The sequence below is a fragment of the Thunnus thynnus genome, chromosome 19 (genome assembly GCF_963924715.1).
Source record: "Thunnus thynnus chromosome 19, fThuThy2.1, whole genome shotgun sequence".
Lineage (NCBI taxonomy): Eukaryota > Metazoa > Chordata > Actinopteri > Scombriformes > Scombridae > Thunnus > Thunnus thynnus.
In genome coordinates, this window is record NC_089535.1 from 74,417 (window position 1) to 97,323 (window position 22,907).

General features: G+C 43.2%; 2 protein-coding genes across 3 annotated transcripts; one reads left to right on the top strand and one right to left on the bottom strand.

Moving 5' to 3' along the window:
• Window positions 1-221: 221 nt before the first annotated feature.
• Window positions 222-20,736, bottom strand: prpf4 (pre-mRNA splicing tri-snRNP complex factor PRPF4). Of its 2 annotated transcripts, none has more exons than XM_067573750.1 (15): window positions 20,635-20,736; window positions 16,640-17,343; window positions 16,370-16,556; window positions 11,546-11,633; window positions 9,841-9,920; window positions 7,889-7,982; window positions 7,659-7,753; window positions 7,399-7,457; window positions 6,713-6,836; window positions 6,346-6,435; window positions 5,441-5,563; window positions 2,108-2,215; window positions 1,419-1,537; window positions 519-625; window positions 222-426 (listed from the first exon to the last, which is right to left on the bottom strand). In XM_067573750.1, the coding sequence occupies exons 2-15, from the start codon at window positions 16,809-16,811 to the stop codon at window positions 340-342; spliced, it is 1,533 nt and encodes a 510-aa protein (XP_067429851.1). In that variant the 5' UTR covers window positions 16,812-17,343; window positions 20,635-20,736; the 3' UTR covers window positions 222-339. The 2 variants fall into 2 exon arrangements, with proteins under 2 accessions (XP_067429851.1, XP_067429850.1); XM_067573749.1 differs by lacking the exon at window positions 20,635-20,736 and adding an exon at window positions 20,067-20,170.
• cdc26 (cell division cycle 26 homolog) lies at window positions 20,660-21,949 on the top strand. Its single transcript, XM_067573752.1, has 2 exons — window positions 20,660-20,775; window positions 21,633-21,949. Exons 1-2 carry the CDS (start codon window positions 20,695-20,697, stop codon window positions 21,843-21,845), a joined length of 294 nt encoding a protein of 97 aa, XP_067429853.1. The 5' UTR covers window positions 20,660-20,694; the 3' UTR covers window positions 21,846-21,949.
• The last annotated feature ends 958 nt before the right edge of the window (window positions 21,950-22,907 follow it).

Below are 22,907 nucleotides of genomic sequence, written 5' to 3' on the forward strand. Positions count from 1 at the left end.
TTCACCATTAAAGGTGAGAAACACTATTAAACAGGAAACAGTCGTTAATGAGAGAAAGTCTCTAAACAACCCTTAAAAAAAATCCATAACTGATCAAATAACGTTTAAAAGCCCAAAGTGTCACATGATGTAATATAAATATATAAAATGTGTCACATGATGTAATATAAATATATAAAATGTGTCACATGATGTAATATAAATATATAAAATAAACACAATTCCAACATCTCAACTTTATTTTATTAAAATACAAAAAACAATATTTCAATTTATTTCTTTTTCAGAAAACTGAGAAAATTTGCTCTGGTGACATCATTGGTGACATCACTGGTGACATCACTCAGACAGCCAGAGTTTGAAGGTTCGGTCGTAGGAGCAGGTGGCGATCAGTTTGCCGTCAGGTGACACGTCGACGCCCATCACCTGAAAATAACAACAGTTGTGACGTTCGTGAACCTGCGATGTTTCCACCAATCAGCAGCAACGTTTGAACGGACCAATCACAGCACACGTACCTTTCCCTCGTGTCCGGCGAGCGTCTTGAGCGGCGTCCAGCCCGGGTGACTCCAAACCTTCGCCGTGTTGTCATACGCTCCGGTCAGCAGGAAGTGACCGTCCGTGGCTGCACGCACAAACAGGAAGTGATGTCAGAGACACAAAGAAGGAAGCGTCATTACGTCATAATAACTGAAACCTGAGCTGCATGAAGAAGTAAAACCAACATGTCGACATCGTCTGATGAACAAACACGTCAGAGAAAACTGACGGACGTGTTCAGTCGATTATTTGTATCTAAAGATGATTTTTGACACTTTACAGTCAAATTAAAATGCAAATAAAGTGAAACTTTACTGAGTTTAGGATCAATAAATATGAACCAAATCTGTATTCTGCTTTACGATGATCGTCAAGTTTAATAACGTTACGGTGACATCACGTATTCACATGAAACCTCCTCTGATTATTAACTCTGCAGGCTGGAAACTAACTCAGCTATAAAGCAACAAACACATTTCATGACTATCACAAACTTTTAACAACAAACTTGATCATCAGAAAATAATAAATAATAATTATGAATGAAACAATCTGTGCTGTGATAAAACAGCTGGACTGTAATCACATGTGGCCGCCTGCTCGCCGTGTCACAACCTGTAGATTACGTTACATAACGAGTTAATTTAATTAGAATATGATCACAGTTCAGCCTGTTACTAACCTCAGACACCTGCATGAATCTTACATAACATTAAAACAACTTGCACAGAAATAAATGAATTAACAGACAAATCAAAGGAAATCAGATAAATAACAACAGAGGAGCGAAGCCTCCGTCACAGACTGGAACCTGTTCACAGTTTAAATAAAGTTTAAACAGTTTTATGTTGAGTTAATGAGTTTCAATAAAGTTTTACGTTGGAATCGGACAGCTGACAGCAGGTTCTGGTGGGCGGGGACTGTGTACAGACACTTCCTGTTCCTCAGCTCCCAGACCTTACAGGTGTTATCACCACTTCCTGTTGCCAGGTGATACCTGAGAACAAAACACAACCATGTGAGATATGAGTGTTCTCTCTGCTGTGATTGGCTGTGTGTTCCCTGTGTTCTCCTGTGATTGGCTGTGTTCCCTGTGTTCTCCTGTGATTGGCTGTGTTCCCTGTGTTCTCCTGTGATTGGCTGTGTGTTCCCTATGCTCTCCTGTGATTGGCTGTGTGTTCCCTGTGTTCTCCTGTGATTGGCTGTGTTCCCTGTGTTCTCCTGTGATTGGCTGTGTGTTCCCTGTGCTCTTCTGTGATTAGCTGTGTGTTCCCTGTGCTCTCCTGTGATTGGCTGTGTTCCCTGTGTTCTCCTGTGATTGGCTGTGTTCCCTGTGTTCTCCTGTGATTGGCTGTGTTCCCTGTGCTCTCCTGTGATTGGCTGTGTGTTCCATGTGCTCTCCTGTGATTGGCTGTGTGTTCCCTGTGCTCTCCTGTGATTGGCTGTGTTCCCTGTGTTCTCCTGTGATTGGCTGTGTTCCCTGTGTTCTCCTGTGATTGGCTGTGTGTTCCCTGTGTTCTCCTGTGATTGGCTGTGTGTTCCCTGTGCTCTCCTGTGATTGGCTGACCCGTTGGGGGAGAAGTGCAGGCTGTAGATCTCCTTCAGATGTCCTTCCAGGAAAACGACACAGCGTCCCGTTCGAAGGTCCCACACCCGCCCAAAAGCATCCAGCCCTCTGATTGGACGAAACCCAGGGGCGGGGCCACACAGGGAGACAGTCAGATGATTGGTCCACAGCCAGAGGGAGGGGCCAGAGAGAGAGGATCAATAAGTTAATTAGTTTGATTAAAATGGAATAAAATTAGATCATAAACAATTAAAATGCCGTACATGCAGTACAGCGTGTACTTGTTACCCGCTACGTTATGCAGTACAGCGTGTACTTGTTACCCGCTACGTTATGCAGTACAGCGTGTATTTGTTACCCGCTACGTTATGCAGTACAGCGTGTACTTGTTACCCGCTACGTTATGCAGTACAGCGTGTATTTGTTACCCGCTACGTTATGCAGTACAGCGTGTATTTGTTACCCGCTACGTTATGCAGTACAGCGTGTATTTGTTACCCGCTACGTTATGCAGTACAGCGTGTATTTGTTACCCGCTACGTTATGCAGTACAGCGTGTACTTGTTACCCGCTACGTTATGCAGTACAGCGTGTATTTGTTACCCGGTACGTTATGCAGTACAGCGTGTATTTGTTACCCGCTACGTTATGCAGTACAGCGTGTATTTGTTACCCGCTACGTTATGCAGTACAGCGTGTACTTGTTACCCGCTACGTTATGCAGTACAGCGTGTATTTGTTACCCGCTACGTTATGCAGTACAGCGTGTATTTGTTACCCGCTACGTTATGCAGTACAGCGTGTATTTGTTACCCGGTACGTTATGCAGTACAGCGTGTATTTGTTACCCGCTACGTTATGCAGTACAGCGTGTATTTGTTACCCGGTACGTTATGCAGTACAGCGTGTACTTGTTACCCGGTACGTTATGCAGTACAGCGTGTACTTGTTACCCGGTACGTTATGCAGTACAGCGTGTACTTGTTACCCGGTACGTTATGCAGTACAGCGTGTATTTGTTACCCGCTACGTTATGCAGTACAGCGTGTACTTGTTACCCGCTACGTTATGCAGTACAGCGTGTATTTGTTACCCGCTACGTTATGCAGTACAGCGTGTATTTGTTACCCGCTACGTTATGCAGTACAGCGTGTATTTGTTACCCGCTACGTTATGCAGTACAGCGTGTACTTGTTACCCGCTACGTTATGCAGTACAGCGTGTATTTGTTACCCGCTACGTTATGCAGTACAGCGTGTATTTGTTACCCGGTACGTTATGCAGTACAGCGTGTATTTGTTACCCGGTACGTTATGCAGTACAGCGTGTATTTGTTACCCGCTACGTTATGCAGTACAGCGTGTACTTGTTACCCGCTACGTTATGCAGTACAGCGTGTACTTGTTACCCGCTACGTTATGCAGTACAGCGTGTATTTGTTACCCGCTACGTTATGCAGTACAGCGTGTATTTGTTACCCGCTACGTTATGCAGTACAGCGTGTATTTGTTACCCGCTACGTTATGCAGTACAGCGTGTATTTGTTACCCGCTACGTTATGCAATACAGCGTGTATTTGTTACCCGCTACGTTATGCAGTACAGCGTGTACTTGTTACCCGCTACGTTATGCAGTACAGCGTGTACTTGTTACCCGCTACGTTATGCAGTACAGCGTGTACTTGTTACCCGCTACGTTATGCAGTACAGCGTGTACTTGTTACCCGGTACGTTATGCAGTACAGCGTGTACTTGTTACCCGCTACGTTATGCAGTACAGCGTGTACTTGTTACCCGCTACGTTATGCAGTACAGCGTGTATTTGTTACCCGCTACGTTATGCAGTACAGCGTGTACTTGTTACCCGCTACGTTATGCAGTACAGCGTGTATTTGTTACCCGCTACGTTGTGCAGTACAGCGTGTATTTGTTACCCGCTACGTTATGCAGTACAGCGTGTACTTGTTACCCGCTACGTTATGCAGTACAGCGTGTATTTGTTACCCGGTACGTTATGCAGTACAGCGTGTATTTGTTACCCGCTACGTTATGCAGTACAGCGTGTACTTGTTACCCGCTACGTTATGCAGTACAGCGTGTACTTGTTACCCGCTACGTTATGCAGTACAGCGTGTATTTGTTACCCGCTACGTTATGCAGTACAGCGTGTATTTGTTACCCGCTACGTTGTGCAGTACAGCGTGTATTTGTTACCCGCTACGTTATGCAGTACAGCGTGTATTTGTTACCCGCTACGTTGTGCAGTACAGCGTGTATTTGTTACCCGCTACGTTGTGCAGTACAGCGTGTATTTGTTACCCGGTACGTTATGCAGTACAGCGTGTATTTGTTACCCGCTACGTTATGCAGTACAGCGTGTATTTGTTACCCGCTACGTTATGCAGTACAGCGTGTATTTGTTACCCGCTACGTTATGCAGTACAGCGTGTATTTGTTACCCGCTACGTTATGCAGTACAGCGTGTACTTGTTACCCGCTACGTTATGCAGTACAGCGTGTACTTGTTACCCGCTACGTTATGCAGTACAGCGTGTATTTGTTACCCGCTACGTTATGCAGTACAGCGTGTATTTGTTACCCGCTACGTTATGCAGTACAGCGTGTACTTGTTACCCGCTACGTTATGCAGTACAGCGTGTATTTGTTACCCGCTACGTTATGCAGTACAGCGTGTACTTGTTACCCGCTACGTTATGCAGTACAGCGTGTACTTGTTACCCGCTACGTTATGCAGTACAGCGTGTATTTGTTACCCGCTACGTTATGCAGTACAGCGTGTATTTGTTACCCGCTACGTTATGCAGTACAGCGTGTATTTGTTACCCGCTACGTTATGCAGTACAGCGTGTATTTGTTACCCGCTACGTTATGCAGTACAGCGTGTACTTGTTACCCGCTACGTTATGCAGTACAGCGTGTACTTGTTACCCGCTACGTTATGCAGTACAGCGTGTACTTGTTACCCGCTACGTTATGCAGTACAGCGTGTATTTGTTACCCGCTACGTTATGCAGTACAGCGTGTACTAGTTACCCGCTACGTTATGCAGTACAGCGTGTATTTGTTACCCGGTACGTTATGCAGTACAGCGTGTACTTGTTACCCGCTACGTTATGCAGTACAGCGTGTATTTGTTACCCGCTACGTTATGCAGTACAGCGTGTATTTGTTACCCGGTACGTTATGCAGTACAGCGTGTATTTGTTACCCGGTACGTTATGCAGTACAGCGTGTACTTGTTACCCGCTACGTTATGCAGTACAGCGTGTACTAGTTACCCGCTACGTTATGCAGTACAGCGTGTACTTGTTACCCGGTAGCAGCCAGTGAGCCGTCAGGATGGAAGTGCAGGTCGTGGACTCCTTTACTGTGACCTTCCTGATGGAGGATTTCCTCCTGAACCTCCAGATCCCACAGACGCCACGAGTTATCATAACTGTAAACAAACAAACAGACGCCATGAGTTATCATAACTGTAAACAAACAAACAGACGCCATGAGTTATCATAACTGTAAACAAACAGACGCCATGAGTTATCATAACTGTAAACAAACAAACAGATGTGTGTGAGTTATCATAACTGTAAACAAACAGACACCATGAGTTATCATAACTGTAAACAAACAAACAGACACCATGAGTTATCATAACTGTAAACAAACAAACAGATGTGTGTGAGTTATCATAACTGTAAACAAACAAACAGATGTGTGTGAGTTATCATAACTGTAAACAAACAGACGCCATGAGTTATCATAACTGTAAACAAACAAACAGATGTGTGTGAGTTATCATAACTGTAAACAAACAAACAGATGTGTGTGAGTTATCATAACTGTAAACAAACAGACGCCATGAGTTATCATAACTGTAAACAAACAGACGCCACGAGTTATCATAACTGTAAACAAACAGACGCCATGAGTTATCATAACTGTAAACAAACAGACGCCATGAGTTATCATAACTGTAAACAAACAAACAGACGCCATGAGTTATCATAACTGTAAACAAACAGACGCCATGAGTTATCATAACTGTAAACAAACAAACAGACGCCATGAGTTATCATAACTGTAAACAAACAAACAGACGCCATGAGTTATCATAACTGTAAACAAACAAACAGACACCATGAGTTATCATAACTGTAAACAAACAGACGCCATGAGTTATCATAACTGTAAACAAACAAACAGACGTGTGTGTGTTGTTACCAGGTCGTTCCCAGGAATCTTCCTGACGGATGCCACGACACTCGAGACACTCGCTCACTGTGACCCTCGATGTCCGCCACTGGCTCATCGCTACGGCAACCACAGAGACAGACAGAGTGAATGGACAATGTCTCCATCCCTCCTCCCTCCCTCCCTCCGTCTCCTTCCTCCCTCCCTCCGTCTCCTTCCCTCCTCCCTCCCTCCGTCTCCTCGCCTCCTCCCTCCCTCCGTCTCCTTCCCTCCTCCCTCCCTCCGTCTCCTCGCCTCCTCCCTCCCTCCGTCTCCTTCCCTCCTCCCTCCGTCTCCTTCCCTCCTCCCTCCCTCCGTCTCCTTCCCTCCTCCCTCCCTCCGTCTCCTTCCCTCCTACCTGTCCAGGTTCCACAGCTTCACTGATCCGTCTGCAGCACACGAGGCCAAGTTGACATCTGATTGGTCGAGAGAGACTCCGGCCTGCGGACGGAAGACGACTGCGCCCACGTTGGTGTTGTGTCCTTCAGCCAATCAGAGAGGAGGGACGGAGAGGGGGCGGAGTCAGAGTTACTTTTCACATGAAATGAGAATCCTGTAGGTCGTTTAATAAAATATATTTTCTGTTTTATTGACGTCTTTGATCCACTGACCCTTATTTTAAATACGTCATATGTTATGTTTGATTAATACTACAAAAAACACTCGTTTAGGAGAAATAAATGAATATAAACTTTTTCTGTAAAAAACAAAAATGGTCCAGACATAGAAAACTTAAAGAAAGAAATGTGATTAAATTTGTTGCTACAGGAGATTAAAGTAAAAAATCTGCACGTAAGAATGTCTAAAATATAAAACCTACATGTTAATAATTCGAGGTACCAACATTAGAACACATAATAGTAATAATATACGTAGTAAATATAGTATTATTTAGACAGTAAACACCTGTGTATGTGCGTGTATGTATTTATATATATATATATATATATATATATATATAAACGATACATATCAAAACAAATATTTTCCTGATAAAAGAATGAAAACATTTATTTAGTGATTAACATCTGAAGCTCCGCCCACCTCTCAGTGTGCGAATCAGGTTGCAGTCGGGGACGGACCACAGCTTACAAAGACCGCTCCTGGGGGATTAGCATGTTAGCATGTCAGCATTAGCTTCAGCATACCAGCAACATGTGTATTTCAACATGCTAAATGCTAACAGTAATCCAAGCATTCCTGTGCCTGCTAATGCTAATATGTGTTACAATGCTAGCTGACAAGATAGTTATGCTAACTCCCTATGTGCTAATGGTGATGCTAAAGGGGGTGGGGCTTGTTACCAGGAGGCGGTGGCTAGCATTTTGGAGTTGGGGCTGAAGTGGCAGAAGCTGATTGGTCGATCATCACCAATCTGACTGCAGAAGTTGTTCAGATTCTGAAGAAGAGAGAAGAACAAGAAGGAAGAAAGGAAAAAGAAGGAGAGGGAGGAAGAGGAGGAGGAGAAAAGTTTGTTAATAATAAAAGAATAAATAATATTCTTCATGTGTTCAATAATAACTCGTCTCCTCACTCTCAGGCTCTTGTGCAGCTCCTGTTGCCGGATCGTCCTGGTTGCCTCGGTAACATCCTTCTGAGCGCGTGCAGCCTCCAGACGCCTCATTGCCCTGATGGACCAATCACAGGAGTTGTGGAGTCACAGCCAATCACATTTCATTTCACTTTGTTACAATGTTACAATCTCTCTGGCTACGTCTGAGTCACCCCCTCCCTCACTCGTTCACAATCCTTCACTCGTTCACAATCCTTCACTCGTTCACCCACTCCTTCACTCGTTCACCCACTCCTTCACTCGTTCACAATCTCCTTCACTCGTTCACAATCTCCTTCACTCGTTCACCTCCTCCATCACTCGTTCACAATCCATCACTCGTTCACCATCCTTCACTCCTTCACCTCCTCCATCACTCGTTCACCCACTCCTTCACTCGTTCACCTCCTCCATCACTCGTTCACAATCCATCACTCGTTCACCTCCTCCTTCACTCGTTCACAATCCTTCACTCGTTCACCTCCTCCTTCACTCGTTCACCCACTCCTTCACTCGTTCACAATCCTTCACTCGTTCACAATCCTTCACTCGTTCACCCACTCCTTCACTCGTTCACAATCCTTCACTCGTTCACCTCCTCCATCACTCGTTCACAATCTCCTTCACTCGTTCACACTCTCCTTCACTCGTTCACACTCTCCTTCACTCGTTCACCTCCTCCCTCACTTGTTCACAATCTCCTTCACTCGTTCACCCACTCCTTCACACTATCCTTCACTCGTTCACAATCTCCTTCACTCGTTCACAATCCTTCACTCGTTCACAATCCTTCACTCGTTCACAATCCTTCACTCGTTCACCCACTCCTTCACTCGTTCACAATCCTTCACTCGTTCACCTCCTCCATCACTCGTTCACAATCTCCTTCACTCGTTCACAATCCTTCACTCGTTCACAATCCTTCACTCGTTCACAATCCTTCACTCGTTCACAATCCTTCACTCGTTCACCCACTCCTTCACTCGTTCACAATCTCCTTCACTCGTTCACACTCTCCTTCACTCGTTCACACTCTCCTTCACTCGTTCACCTCCTCCCTCACTTGTTCACAATCTCCTTCACTCGTTCACCCACTCCTTCACACTATCCTTCACTCGTTCACAATCTCCTTCACTCATTCACACACTTCTTCACTCGTTCACACTATCCATCATTTGTTCACAATCCATCACTCGTTCACCCACTCCTTCACACTATCCATCATTTGTTCACAATCTCCTTCACTCCTTCACTCGTTCACAATCTCGTTCACAATCTCCTTCACTCGTTCACACTATCCATCACTCGTTCACACTATCCTTCACTCGTTCACACACTCTTTTGCTCATCCCTATGACACTCATTAATTTTCACATGTATAAACATGGAGCAATGCATTGTGGGAGACAGTATGGACACATTTACACCCTCAGAATAATAAAATGGCGGCGGGTAAATATGGCGCTATGTAGGAAACGTGCTGAGTCTGAAATCACTCCCTTATTCACTCGTTCACTGCTCCTCGTATAAACAGACATTTAATACTTTACTCAGAAGTGAACAGAAAAATATTAACTCATCGTTGTTATTTTGTGTCGTCACCATCAGCTGTAGAGTCACATGACGGTAGTTTTCACATCTTTAAAATGTGGAGCATTGCATTGTGGGATTGTTAGCAGAAAGTAGCATGTCATGGACACTACTTTGTTCCATTGTGTAATTTTTGAGGTCACTATATAGTGGATATATTTCCAGACACTTAAATAAATGGTGGAGATGAATGTAGTGCACTATATAGTAAACAGGAAGTGATTTCAGACACAGTCTGTCTCTTATTCAAAAACTTTATTAACACCACATTCAGACACAGTGTGGCCTGTGTTTATATGGTACTGTCTTCTGCTGAATGATTGGTCAGTTTGTGACTGACTCACCGGGGCAGAGAGTATTTGGCCAACCAGAGCCGAGCGTCTTTCAGGGAGGCGGAGCCTTCATGGTACCACGTCTGCTGACACTGTGATTGGTCAGAAACATGTTTAACTATCAGTGACAAGATCTTCATACAGTAACCCTGACAGATGAAGACTGTATAACACATATGTTACATATTGCATTTTCTCTAATTATTGCCGGGGCCTTTATTTACTTCAACTGCAGAGGGTCCCAGGCCTTTATTGGAAGCAGGCTTATATTAGAGAGAGGCCTTTATTGGAAGCAGGCTTATATTAGAGGGAGGCCTTTATTGGAAGCAGGCTTATATTAGAGGGAGGCCTTTATTGGAAGCAGGCTTATATTAGAGAGAGGCCTTTATTCCTAATTCGCTCAGTTTGATAAGTATATTTGCTCACATTTTAGTACAAAGCCTCCCTGTTTTCTGATCTGCTTCCATTTGCTCTGTTAAATGTTTGTTACTGCATTATGCTATTAATAAAATTAAAATCCTTAATTTCCCAACTTTTATTATGAAACATTGCACACACATTTCAATATGACTTGTGTGAAGTATGACCGGTCAAGTACTGGAGGGGAAATATGGCCAGTGTCAGTTAAAACCTAAACAAATCTGAGGTAACGTTACGCTGGATATAAACATTAATAGCCAGTTAACAGCACAGTCAAATATCAAATATCAATCAGCTGTCTCTCCAGCTCCAAGCTAACTTTCTTCCTCCCACCTCCAGCTAGCCGTGCTCTCCTCTTGTCAGCTAACAGCAGCTCACGCTTCTGATTTTTCCAGAATGTGATACTTTTTGGGTCAGTGTCAAAATGTCTTGCAGCTTTCGCTCCTTAATTTTCCTCCACAAATTGCAAAACTTTCTCTTTGAATTTGATGTCAAACTTCCGTCTGGTTGGTGCCATGTTCGCTCTCTATAGTATTGTGGCATTGGTGTTATGGAAAATCTAGTCACTGACACTTACACAGGTCCTATATGGTACTTCAATTATAGCTACCGCCATCTTGTGGCACTTGTACATTACTTCAAACCACAGTCATATTATAACAGGCACCAAGAGGAGCGGGGTGGACATTTCTTTTCATTTGATAGTGTTAAAAGTAAAGTTAGGCTTTGTGGTCAGAGAGGGGGCTAGAGAGTGAATGAAGAGCTGGAGCTGGTAAGAAAGCAATGAATCAGATCAATAAAAAAAATATCAAATTGTTTCACAGCAGTTACTTTCTAGAGCTTAAATAAACACACCCACACCCCCGAACACTACCGTACAACCCTGCAGCTGTGCGCAGCAATACCTGATTTGGTCTGAATACGGCCTCAATCCATCCTGGTTTTTCCCTCCCCGGCCTGTATCTGGGGCCTTTATTTGTTTGTGTCGACCCCCGGCCATTATTGGAGACCTGACTTTTAATTGAATACCGGCCACTATTAGAAAAAATACGGTACATGTGTAACTCTGTTAGTCACACTTCCTGCTCAATGTTGAAAACGCCACAAAAAGCCCAAACTCAACGTCCACTTACTGGATTTTTTCTGGAGCTTTCAAGCTTCAGAATTTAGTTGTTACATTTTTAGCTCAATTTAATTTTATATTTGATCAATTCAGTATTTTGTTCCTTCTGTGTGTGTGTATATATATATGTGTGTGTGTGTGTGTGTGTGTGTGTGCATATATATGTGTGTTCACCTCCTCCTGGGATCTCTTGGCTTTCTCTTCTTCTTTCCTGGACTTCTTCAGAGCATCTGGACCGACTACAGACAGAACGCTGCGCAGTCTGAAACACCAAGAATAAACATTCTGTTTCATTGAGGCTTCAGGAGGGGCCCCCCAGTACCAAGCTCCTCACCATGGGCCCCCCAGTACCAAGCTCCTCACTATGGGCCCCCAGTACCAAGCTCCACACCATGTGGCCCCCAGTACCAAGCTCCTCACCATGGGCCCCCCAGTACCAAGCTCCTCAACATGGGCCCCCCAGTACCAAGCTCCTCACCATGGGCCCCCCAGTACCAAGCTCCTCAACATGGGGCCCCCAGTACCAAGCTCCTCACTATGGGCCCCCAGTACCAAGCTCCACACCATGGGGCCCCCAGTACCAAGCTCCTCAACATGGGGCCCCCAGTAAAAAGCTCCTCACTATGGGCCCCCAGTACCAAGCTCCACACCATGTGGCCCCCAGTACCAAGCTCCTCAACATGGGGCCCCCAGTACCAAGCTCCACACCATGGGGCCCTAGTACCAAGCTCCACACCATGGGGCCCTAGTACCAAGCTCCACACCATGGGGCCCCCAGTACCAAGCTCCTCACCATGGGGCCCCCAGTACCAAGCTCCTCAACATGGGGCCCTAGTACCAAGCTCCTCACCATGGGGCCCCAGTACCAAGCTCCACACCATGGGGCCCCAGTACCAAGCTCTGCATTCTTCATTGATTATTCTACAATAATTAATATCTCTATAGCTCCACAGTCTGAGCTGGTCATCTAATGAAAATGTGCACTTATTGTTCACTTATTGATCACTTATGCTCAGAGCAGTCAGACCACCTAATTCCAAGGGTTAATGGTCATAGTACCCTGTTATCCCACTAGAACACTGCGCTCCCAGTATGCAGGTTACTGGTGGTTCCTACAGTCTCCAGCAATAGGTTACAGTTACAGGGGTTATAGGGTTACCATTAACAGCAACTCTACAGTAACAGCAACTCTACAGTAACAGCAACTCTACACTAACAGCAACTCTACACTAGCAATAACTCTACAGTAACAGCAACTCTACAGTAACAGCAACTCTACACTAGCAATAACTCTACACTAGCAATAACTCTACACTAGCAATAACTCTACACTAACAGCAACTCTACAGTAACAGTAACTCTACACTAACAGCAACTCTACACTAACAGCAACTCTACACTAACAGCAACTCTACACTAGCAATAACTCTACAGTAACAGCAACTCTACACTAAGAGCAACTCTACACTAACAGCAACTCTACATTAACAGCAACTCTACAGTAACAGCAACTCTACACTAACAGCAACTCTACATTAACAGCAACTCTACAGTAACAGCAACTCTACAGTAACAGCAACTCTACACTAGCAATAACTCTACAGTAACAGCAACTCTACACTAAGAGCAACTCTACACTAACAGCAACTCTACACTAGCAATAACTCTACACTAGCAATAACTCTACACTAGCAATAACTCTACACTAACAGCAACTCTACAGTAACAGTAACTCTACACTAACAGCAACTCTACACTAACAGCAACTCTACACTAACAGCAACTCTACACTAACAGCAACTCTACACTAGCAATAACTCTACAGTAACAGCAACTCTACACTAGCAATAACTCTACAGTAACAGCAACTCTACACTAAGAGCAACTCTACACTAACAGCAACTCTACACTAGCAATAACTCTACACTAGCAATAACTCTACACTAGCAATAACTCTACACTAACAGCAACTCTACAGTAACAGTAACTCTACACTAACAGCAACTCTACACTAACAGCAACTCTACACTAACAGCAACTCTACACTAGCAATAACTCTACAGTAACAGCAACTCTACACTAAGAGCAACTCTACACTAACAGCAACTCTACATTAACAGCAACTCTACAGTAACAGCAACTCTACACTAACAGCAACTCTACATTAACAGCAACTCTACAGTAACAGCAACTCTACAGTAACAGCAACTCTACACTAGCAATAACTCTACAGTAACAGCAACTCTACACTAAGAGCAACTCTACACTAACAGCAACTCTACACTAGCAATAACTCTACACTAGCAATAACTCTACACTAGCAATAACTCTACACTAACAGCAACTCTACAGTAACAGTAACTCTACACTAACAGCAACTCTACACTAACAGCAACTCTACACTAACAGCAACTCTACAGTAACAGCAACTCTACACTAGCAATAACTCTACAGTAACAGCAACTCTACACTAGCAATAACTCTACAGTAACAGCAACTCTACACTAAGAGCAACTCTACACTAACAGCAACTCTACACTAGCAATAACTCTACACTAGCAATAACTCTACACTAGCAATAACTCTACACTAACAGCAACTCTACAGTAACAGTAACTCTACACTAACAGCAACTCTACAGTAACAGCAACTCTACACTAACAGCAACTCTACATTAACAGCAACTCTACAGTAACAGCAACTCTACAGTAACAGCAACTCTACACTAGCAATAACTCTACAGTAACAGCAACTCTACACTAGCAATAACTCTACACTAGCAATAACTCTACACTAGCAATAACTCTACACTAACAGCAACTCTACAGTAACAGTAACTCTACACTAACAGCAACTCTACACTAACAGCAACTCTACACTAACAGCAACTCTACAGTAACAGCAACTCTACACTAGCAATAACTCTACAGTAACAGCAACTCTACACTAGCAATAACTCTACACTAACAGTAACTCTACACTAACAGCAACTCTACAGTAACAGCAACTCTACACTAACAGCAACTCTACACTAACAGCAACTCTAATTATCCTTCAGCTATCAGTCGCATCCCTTGTGGAAACGTCTTCCAGACATCGTCTCTAGTAGTTAAAACTTTCTGTTTTTAGTGAATCTGAGCAGCTTCTTATATTATTAACTGTATCAATGAGTCAATACAAACAAACACTGTTGATTTCATCCTGTTAAGCCGACATGCAAATTTTATGTTCAGTGAGTTTCTGTCAGTCAGCTGGTGCAGCAGTTTGTCCTCTCAGCTCTGCAGGAGGATTAGAGTTAGGGCTTTTGAGTTAGAAGTTTAGGGTTGCAAGTTTAGGGTTAGGGGGTTTCGGGTTCTGGGTTTAGGATTAGGGTGTTTAGGGTTAGGGTGTTTAGGGTTAGGGGGTTCAGGGTTCTGGGTTTAGGATTAGGGTGTTTAGGGTTAGGGGGTTTACGGTTAGGGGGTTTAGAGTTGTGGGTTTAGGGTTAAGGGTTTAGGGTTAGGGGTTTACGGTTAGGGGGTTTACGGTTAGGGGGTTTAGAGTTGTGGGTTTAGGGTTAAGGGTTTAGGGTTAGGGGTTTACGGTTAGGGGGTTTAGGGTTAGGGTTAGGGGGTTTAGGGTTAGGGTTAGGGGGTTTAGGGTTTAGAGTTTAGGGAGTTTAGGGTTAAGGGGTTTAGGGTTAAGGGGTTTAGGGTTAGTGGATTTAGGGTTTAGGGTTAGAGGGTTTAGGGTTAGGGGGTTTAGGGTTAGAGGGTTTAGGGTTAGAGGGTTTAGGGTTTAGGGTTAGAGGGTTTAGGGTTAGGGGGTTTAGGGTTAGAGGGTTTAGGGTTAGGGGGTTTAGGGTTTAGGGAGTTTAGGATTAGAGGGTTAGGGTTAGGGGGTTTAGGGTTAGAGGGTTTAGGGTTAGGGGGTTTAGGGTTTAGGGAGTTTAGGGTTAGAGGGTTAGGGTTAGGGGGTTTAGGGTTTAGGGAGTTTAGGGTTAGAGGGTTTAGGGTTAGGGGGTTTAGGGTTTAGGGTTAGGGGGTTTAGGGTTAGGGGGTTTAGGGTTAGAGGGTTTAGGGTTAGGGGGTTTAGGGTTTAGGGAGTTTAGGGTTAGAGGGTTAGGGTTAGGGGGTTTAGGGTTAGAGGGTTTAGGGTTAGGGGGTTTAGGGTTTAGGGAGTTTAGGGTTAGAGGGTTAGGGTTAGGGGGTTTAGGGTTAGGGGGTTTAGGGTTAGGGGGTTTAGGGTTTAGGGAGTTTAGGGTTAGAGGGTTAGGGTTAGGGGGTTTAGGGTTAGAGGGTTTAGGGTTAGGGGGTTTAGGGTTTAGGGAGTTTAGGGTTAGAGGGTTAGGGTTAGGGGGTTTAGGGTTAGAGGGTTTAGGGTTAGGGGGTTTAGGGTTAGGGGGTTTAGGGTTAGAGGATTTAGGGTTAGGGGGGTTTAGGGTTAGGGGGTTTAGGGTTAGAGGATTTAGGGTTAGGGGGTTTAGGGTTAGGCCAAGTTTGTTTACACACACAAGCAATGTGAGTCTGGTTTAGAAGCTCTGAGTGCAACAACACAACAATGTTCACAAATATACACAAAGACTGTAAACAGTAAACAGGATACAAATAGTGTAAAGAAGTGAAGAGTGATGAGATAAATATAGATGTATATAAACAGTGGGTTTATATACAGGACACAATGAAACGTGTAATAATGTGTGTGAGGCTAACGTTAGCTTAGCGGGTCGCTAACCTTTATTTATCATTTACTTGTTTTCAACAAAACGAATCTTTCTGTTCTGATGTTTAATCAGAACTATGAGCTAAAGTTGAGCGACGCTGTGTTTACGTATTCAACGCTGGTCTGTGATCCAGCGATCCCATTGGCTCGTGAGTGTGACAGTCGGTGAAGAACAACATCTGATTGGATGCAGCCCCCCCCCCCCCCCCCCGCTTTAATCTCTGTTTATTGAGGTTAAATTACTGTCAGCGATTGTTTTTCTGTTTAAATAAAGATTTAAATACATTTTTTACCCACCTCTCTCGGCGGTCAGCTGGCCCCTCTCCGAACAATGTGATTGGCTCTCCGAGCGCTCGGAGGCCGGCTTTCACCTCGGCATCGTCAGTGGAGACGGTGATCTGTCGAGCTCGCCGCCGCCGCTCGAACTCAGCGAGTGCTTCCTGCTGACGCTCGCTGACGCGCTCCTCCATCTCCAGAGTCTCTCCTGCACGGCATCATGGGACACGCAGTCCAATCAGCACATTACACGTGTTCATATAAACATGCAAATTAGAACACGCGACCCACCTGACGAAATGTTGATGTTTCCCGCCTCGATCCCCGCCTTCACCGCATCACTTCCAGTTGGGCCGCCGCTCGTGGTTGCAGCACTCAGACGCTCGCGCTCCTTCTCCTCCAGGCTGCCGTAGAAAACACGACGAGTCTTTGCCGCCGGAGCGGCATCTTCCTCGTCCGACATGCTGCCGCAGGTTACCTTCTTCTTCTACTGCGGCTGCTGCTGTCTTCTTCTTCTTCTACTGCGGCTGCTGCTGTTACCTTCTTCTTCTACTGCGGCTGCTGCTGTTACCTTCTTCTTCTACTGCGGCTGCTGCTGTCTTCTTCTTCTACTGCGGCTGCTGCTGTCTTCTTCTTCTTCTACTGCGGCTGCTGCTGTCTTCTTCTTCTTCTACTGCGGCTGCTGCTGTTACCTTCTTCTTCTACTGCGGCTGCTGCTGTCTTCTTCTTCTTCTACTGCGGCTGCTGCTGTCGTCTTCTTCTTCTTCTTCTACTGCGGCTGCTGCTGTCTTCTTCTTCTTCTACTGCGGCTGCTGCTGTTACCTTCTTCTTCTACTGCGGCTGCTGCTGTTACCTTCTTCTTCTACTGCGGCTGCTGCTGTCTTCTTCTTCTTCTACTGCGGCTGCTGCTGTCTTCTTCTTCTTCTACTGCGGCTGCTGCTGTCTTCTTCTTCTTTACCTGTTTCTGTTGCAGGTCGTCTCTTCTTCTACTGCGGCTGTGGAAACATCATTAACACTCAAACATTTGTGATGTTTTTAAAATCATAAAAATAAAAAAAATACAAAATAAATGTTCCTTAATTTTAAAAAAGATTTTAAAAACTAAAAGTTTAAGAAAGAATAACTGAGTGTAGAAAATAAATAAGTTATTATAATAAGATAATTATGTTTTTAAGTTTAAGAGGTTTATTTATATATATATATATATATATATATATATATATATATATATATATATATATATATATACAAAAATGCATTACATAAATACACAAAGATAATCAATAAAAATAAAATAAAATGAACTTTCAGATAAAATGAAAATAAAATAATAATAATAATAATAATAATAATAATAATAATATAGTAAATATTGAAGCAGCCCAACATGACGTTTGAAATAAACTTATATTTTGTACTAAAATATTAAATATTAGAGAGAAATATGTTGAAACAATCATCAGTGAACATGTGACTGAACGTTATAATATCAGCTGATCAGACGTTATGTTTACATGTTGTAAATTAACTCCATCCCGTCTCCTGACTCCTCTTTCTGCCTCCAGAGGTGACAGTGAGTCAGTGACGCGTCCCGTCTGCCGTCAGTCCAACATGAGAAGAAGAAGCAGCGCTGCCCGAGACGCCGGCAGCAACATGAGGGCTGAAAGCTGCTGTAACGTCGCTGTACGACTGTTAATACGTCACTTTATTGTGTTTTAATGTGTTTTCTGGGGCCAGTTTCAAAACAGCTGATCAATCAGTTCAATCAACTCTGATTATGTTCAGTCTGAGTTAAGCTCGTGTGTGATGAATAAAAAAAGCCATCAATCGATAGAACGAGTCACCATGGCAACAGGTAAATAAAAGACAGAGCCTCCATTTGAATCCAGTGGATGTAGAGATATGGATGCACATTTATTATTAAAGATAAACGGGAAAAGTGTCAATAAGTTAACACAATAAAGTTTTATTCAGCGTCGTCCTTTAATTGATCATTTATCAGACTAACATTTGCTTCATGATGATAAAGTGGAATCTGACTGTGTATCAGGCTGCAGCTGCATTTTAAATATATTTGTTCAGTTTTAATCTGACGGACGAAACACAGGAAGCAGCGACTGAAGGTGAAAATATAGTTAAAGATTTAAAACATAAATAGATGAAAGACACAGACGTGACTGTAGCTCACAGTCTGATCAGTAATAATGTGTTTGCTGTGTTGTGTTTCTCTCATCTCAGGGTGAACAAACTCACTAAACCCGTTTTCTGAAACAGGCCTCAGGTGAGAAAGTAACATGTGGCCAGTAAATCCCAGTAACTCCAGTCTGTAAACCTGCTGGGATGTGTTGGCCGGGTGAGACCAGCTCAACATGTCGTCATCCTGAGAACATGATCCATGAGCTGATCTGCAGCTCTCTGCTGGTTTACTGCTGGGGGGGGGGTAAATTACTTATTTCACTATCAGAATTGATCCTGAGGTTTACTGTAACTACTGATTAACCAGTAACAAAAACGGAAGCAGGTCAGAGAACAAGAAGGCTTCGTACTAAAATATGAGCCAATACACTTATCAAACAGAGTGATTAGAAATAAAGTCTCTCTCTAATATAAACCTGCTTCCAATAAAGACCAATAAAGACCAATAAAGACCAGAGGTCTGAACCATGAAGCAGGTTCAACATATCCAGGATCTTCTGCTTATCTGGCTTCACTGAGCCTCACATTGTCCGTCCAGAACCAGAACTATGAAGAACCAGAACCAGAACTATGAAGCTGTTACCAACCAGCTCAGTAACTCTGGTTAACAGCTACGAGCGCGTTCATGTGAAAGAGGCGGGTCGTTAATAACGAGCGCGTTCATGTGAAAGAGGCGGGTCGTTAATAACGAGCGCGTTCATGTGAAAGAGGCGGGTCGTTAATAACGAGCGCGTTCATGTGAAAGAGGCGGGTCGTTAATAACGAGTGCGTTCATGTGAAAGAGGCGGGTCGTTAATAACGAGCTCGTTCATGTGAAAGAGGCGGGTCGTTAATAACGAGCAACGTCATGTGAAAAAGGCGGGTCGTTAATAACGAGCGCGTTCATGTGAAAAAGGCGGGTCGTTAATAACGAGCTCGTTCATGTGAAAGAGGCGGGTCGTTAATAACGAGCTCGTTCATGTGAAAGAGGCGGGTCGTTAATAACGAGCTCGTTCATGTGAAAGAGGCGGGTCGTTAATAACGAGTGACGTCATCAGAACCATGAATGAAGTTCTTCATATGAGATGAAACAGTGAAACCAAGAACCTGCAGATTCAACCAAGTGAAATGTAAACGAGCCTGTAATCACACAACAAACACTAGAAATCATAAATAAATCAAATACATGTAAAGTTCAAGGAAATCCAGTTAAAAGTCAAGTTTATTTTAAAAAAGTTTGATAAATTAATGTTTCCAAACTTGATGATAAATAATCCTGATCTCATTATTGACCAAAATAATAATGATTATGATTTTTAGCATAATCGATTAGCCCTCGTTTACCCTCCAGCTGCTGATTCTGATTCAGATTCTTCACAGTCGCTACGTAAAGAAGCTAATGTTAGCATTAGCACGCGCACCACGTCACACACACACGTCACACGCAGGTGAGCACGTGCTCTGCAGGTTTATTAGCTGCTCTGAGTTTTGAATGTTTGTGAAAGTTTTACTAATTAAAGTCATTTAATTGAATGAAACTCACCGCGCGGAGGCACGAAGCTGCTGCGTCCGTCTGCACCATCTGCACATGCGCAGCAACGCTCTGTTCCGGATGTAAATACGCAGCAGCTTCCGGGTCAAAGGTTGTTCTTCCGGCGAGAGATTATCACCACGGTCAGTTATCTTCTGTTACCTGACGCACACATACAGGTATTGATTATTGATTTAATACTTATGACGTCAGAGAGCCACATTAATAATGACGGGTTAGTTCTTCTTCGGTGGTAAAAACAAACTGACTGTAGATCAGCTGATGTGTCGTGTTAACATGACAGCGATGCAGCTTAGTGTTCAGTTCATGATGTTTCTGATCAAACAGTTCGATCTCTGATCAGCAGATTTGATCTGTAGTTAACAGTTCGTTTCATTTTAGAGGAACATTAACAGATGTGATTTCCCGCCTCTTTGTGAGGAGCAGAAACACAACAACAAACAACAACATGATGTTTACATGTTGCAGCAGCTTTCAGCCTCCTTCATAAAGAAAACGTGATCGACATCAGATTATTGATTCTCTCCCTGCGAATCAATTAAACACAGTCATTAATTACCGATCACTTTGTGTCCCAGGTTTCCCGACTGAAATAAAACCACAGAAGAAGAAAAAGAAGATGTTGAGGAGGAAGCCGACGCGTCTGGAGCTGAAGATCGATGATACCGAAGAGTTCGAGAGCGTCAAGAAGGAGCTCGAGGTTCGATTCAATTCTGTAAACTTTATTGTCTCAGAGGCTTCATGACAAACGGGGGGGGGGGGGGGGGGGACCTGTGAAGAAGAGCTTCTTCTTCTTCTTCTTCTTCTTCAGGTGTTTAGATGTTTGTGACACGTGACTGTTATTGATGATTAAAACTGTTTAATAAACAAACAGTTCAAGTTAAAACTCTGATTACAGCAAATATTCCTGTTGAGGTCAAAGGTCAAAGGTCGTTTCCATTCAGTTTGTTGTTTTTTAATTTGCAGCCATAAAAATCTTCAGTAGATATTTTGTCACTTTTACTGAGATGATAATAATTGCTAAGGACCAATACTATTGATAAGAACCAATACTGTTGATAAGAACCAATACTGTTGATAAGAACCAATACTGTTGATAAGAACCAATACTATTGATAAGGACCAATACTGTTGATAAGGACCAATACTGTTGATAAGAACCAATACTGTTGATAAGGACCAATACTGTTGATAAGAACCGATACTATTGATAAGGACCAATACTATTGATAAGGACCAATACTGTTGATAAGAACCAATACTATTGATAAGAACCAATACTATTGATAAGGACCAATACTGTTGATAAGAACCAATACTATTGATAAGAACCAATACTGTTGATAAGAACCAATACTATTGATAAGAACCAATACTGTTGATAAGAACCAATACTATTGATAAGGACCAATACTGTTGATAAGGACCAATACTATTGATAAGATTCGCTCAGTGTTTCATGTGTGGATCCAAACTCGCTGTGACATCATGGTGTGATGTCATCATGACATCATGGTGTGATGTCATCACCCTCTGAGGGCTTTTATCTTTTTTTAGGCCAGGAAGCGTCAGCGAGAGGAGGCGGAGTCAGGAGGCGGAGTGGGCGGGGCTTCTGTCATCAGTGTGGACATCATCGGGGGCGGAGCCTCAGCCTCAGCCTCTTCCTCTACAGCGGCATCGAGGGCGGAGCTTATCAACGAGCGAATCGGCTACAAGCCCCACCCCAAACCGGCCACGCTGCCGACCTTATTTGGAAGTTTACAGTTTTAATAAAAATCATGTTTGTTTGTTTCAAGTTTAAACTTCTGAGTTTCACCACAAAGTTTATTAAATAAAATGTTTTTGCAATTTTGAAATAAAAAGCTGAAAATGAAGCAGTGACAGTTATTGATTAATATTATTTTATTATTCATCTTTAAACTGAGGATTGATGTAAAGTGAAGTTTGAACAGAAAATGTGATCAGATGTTCAGTCTTCAGACGACAGTTTGATCAATAATGAAGAAAAGTTCAGTTATTTTCTAACATGAACATGAAGGAATAAATATTATTATTATTATTTAATAAATATCTCTCATGCAGCTGTTTTATCATCACGTCTGTTAATTGATCAGATTATTGTTTCTATGCAGTTTTCTGCTTATCTGGCTTCACTGAGCCTCACATCGTCCGTCCAGAACCAGAACTATGAAGAACCAGAACCAGAACTATGAAGCTGTTACCAACCAGCTCAGTAACTCTGGTTAACAGCTACGAGCGCGTTCATGTGAAAGAGGCGGGTCGTTAATAACGAGCGCGTTCATGTGAAAGAGGCGGGTCGTTAATAACGAGCGCGTTCATGTGAAAGGGGCGGGTCGTTAATAACGAGCGCGTTCATGTGAAAGAGGCGGGTCGTTAATAACGAGCGCGTTCATGTGAAAGAGGCGGGTCGTTAATAACGAGCGCGTTCATGTGAAAGAGGCGGGTCGTTAATAAGGAGTGACGTCATCAGAACCATGAATGAAGTTCTTCATATGAGATGAAACAGTGAAACCAAGAACCTGCAGATTCAACCAAGTGAATGTAAACGAGCCTGTAATCATACAACAAACACTAGAAATCATAAATAAATAAAATCCATGTAGGAATTATTCTATATGACTGAAGTATAGAGGGAGTATTTTCACTGTTTACAAACCATCTGAATATGTCACATAACAAACTTAAAGTAACGTCAGACTGTTTCTGCTGCTGAAGCAAAGAGTGTAAAAGTATTTAATGACTGATGATTTATAATCATGGAGCCAATTAACAGTGAGGATTATTGATCTCTGGTGTTTATCTGCAGTTGTC

What these genes read in the sequence shown, in the direction of transcription:
- prpf4 (XM_067573750.1), bottom strand. Translation starts at nt 16,811, where the DNA reads ATGTCGGACGAGGAAGATGCCGCTCCGGCGGCAAAGACTCGTCGTGTT. An exon ending in GGCTCACTGGCTGCTACCGG is followed by an intron (nt 2,216 to 5,440) that starts GTAACAAGTACA and finishes TCGTCCAATCAG; the next exon opens with AGGGCTGGATGCTTTTGGGC. An exon ending in CTGCACTTCTCCCCCAACGG is followed by an intron (nt 1,538 to 2,107) that starts GTCAGCCAATCA and finishes TTTTGTTCTCAG; the next exon opens with GTATCACCTGGCAACAGGAA.
- cdc26 (XM_067573752.1), top strand. Translation starts at nt 20,695, where the DNA reads ATGTTGAGGAGGAAGCCGACGCGTCTGGAGCTGAAGATCGATGATACC. An exon ending in GCGTCAAGAAGGAGCTCGAG is followed by an intron (nt 20,776 to 21,632) that starts GTTCGATTCAAT and finishes ATCTTTTTTTAG; the next exon opens with GCCAGGAAGCGTCAGCGAGA.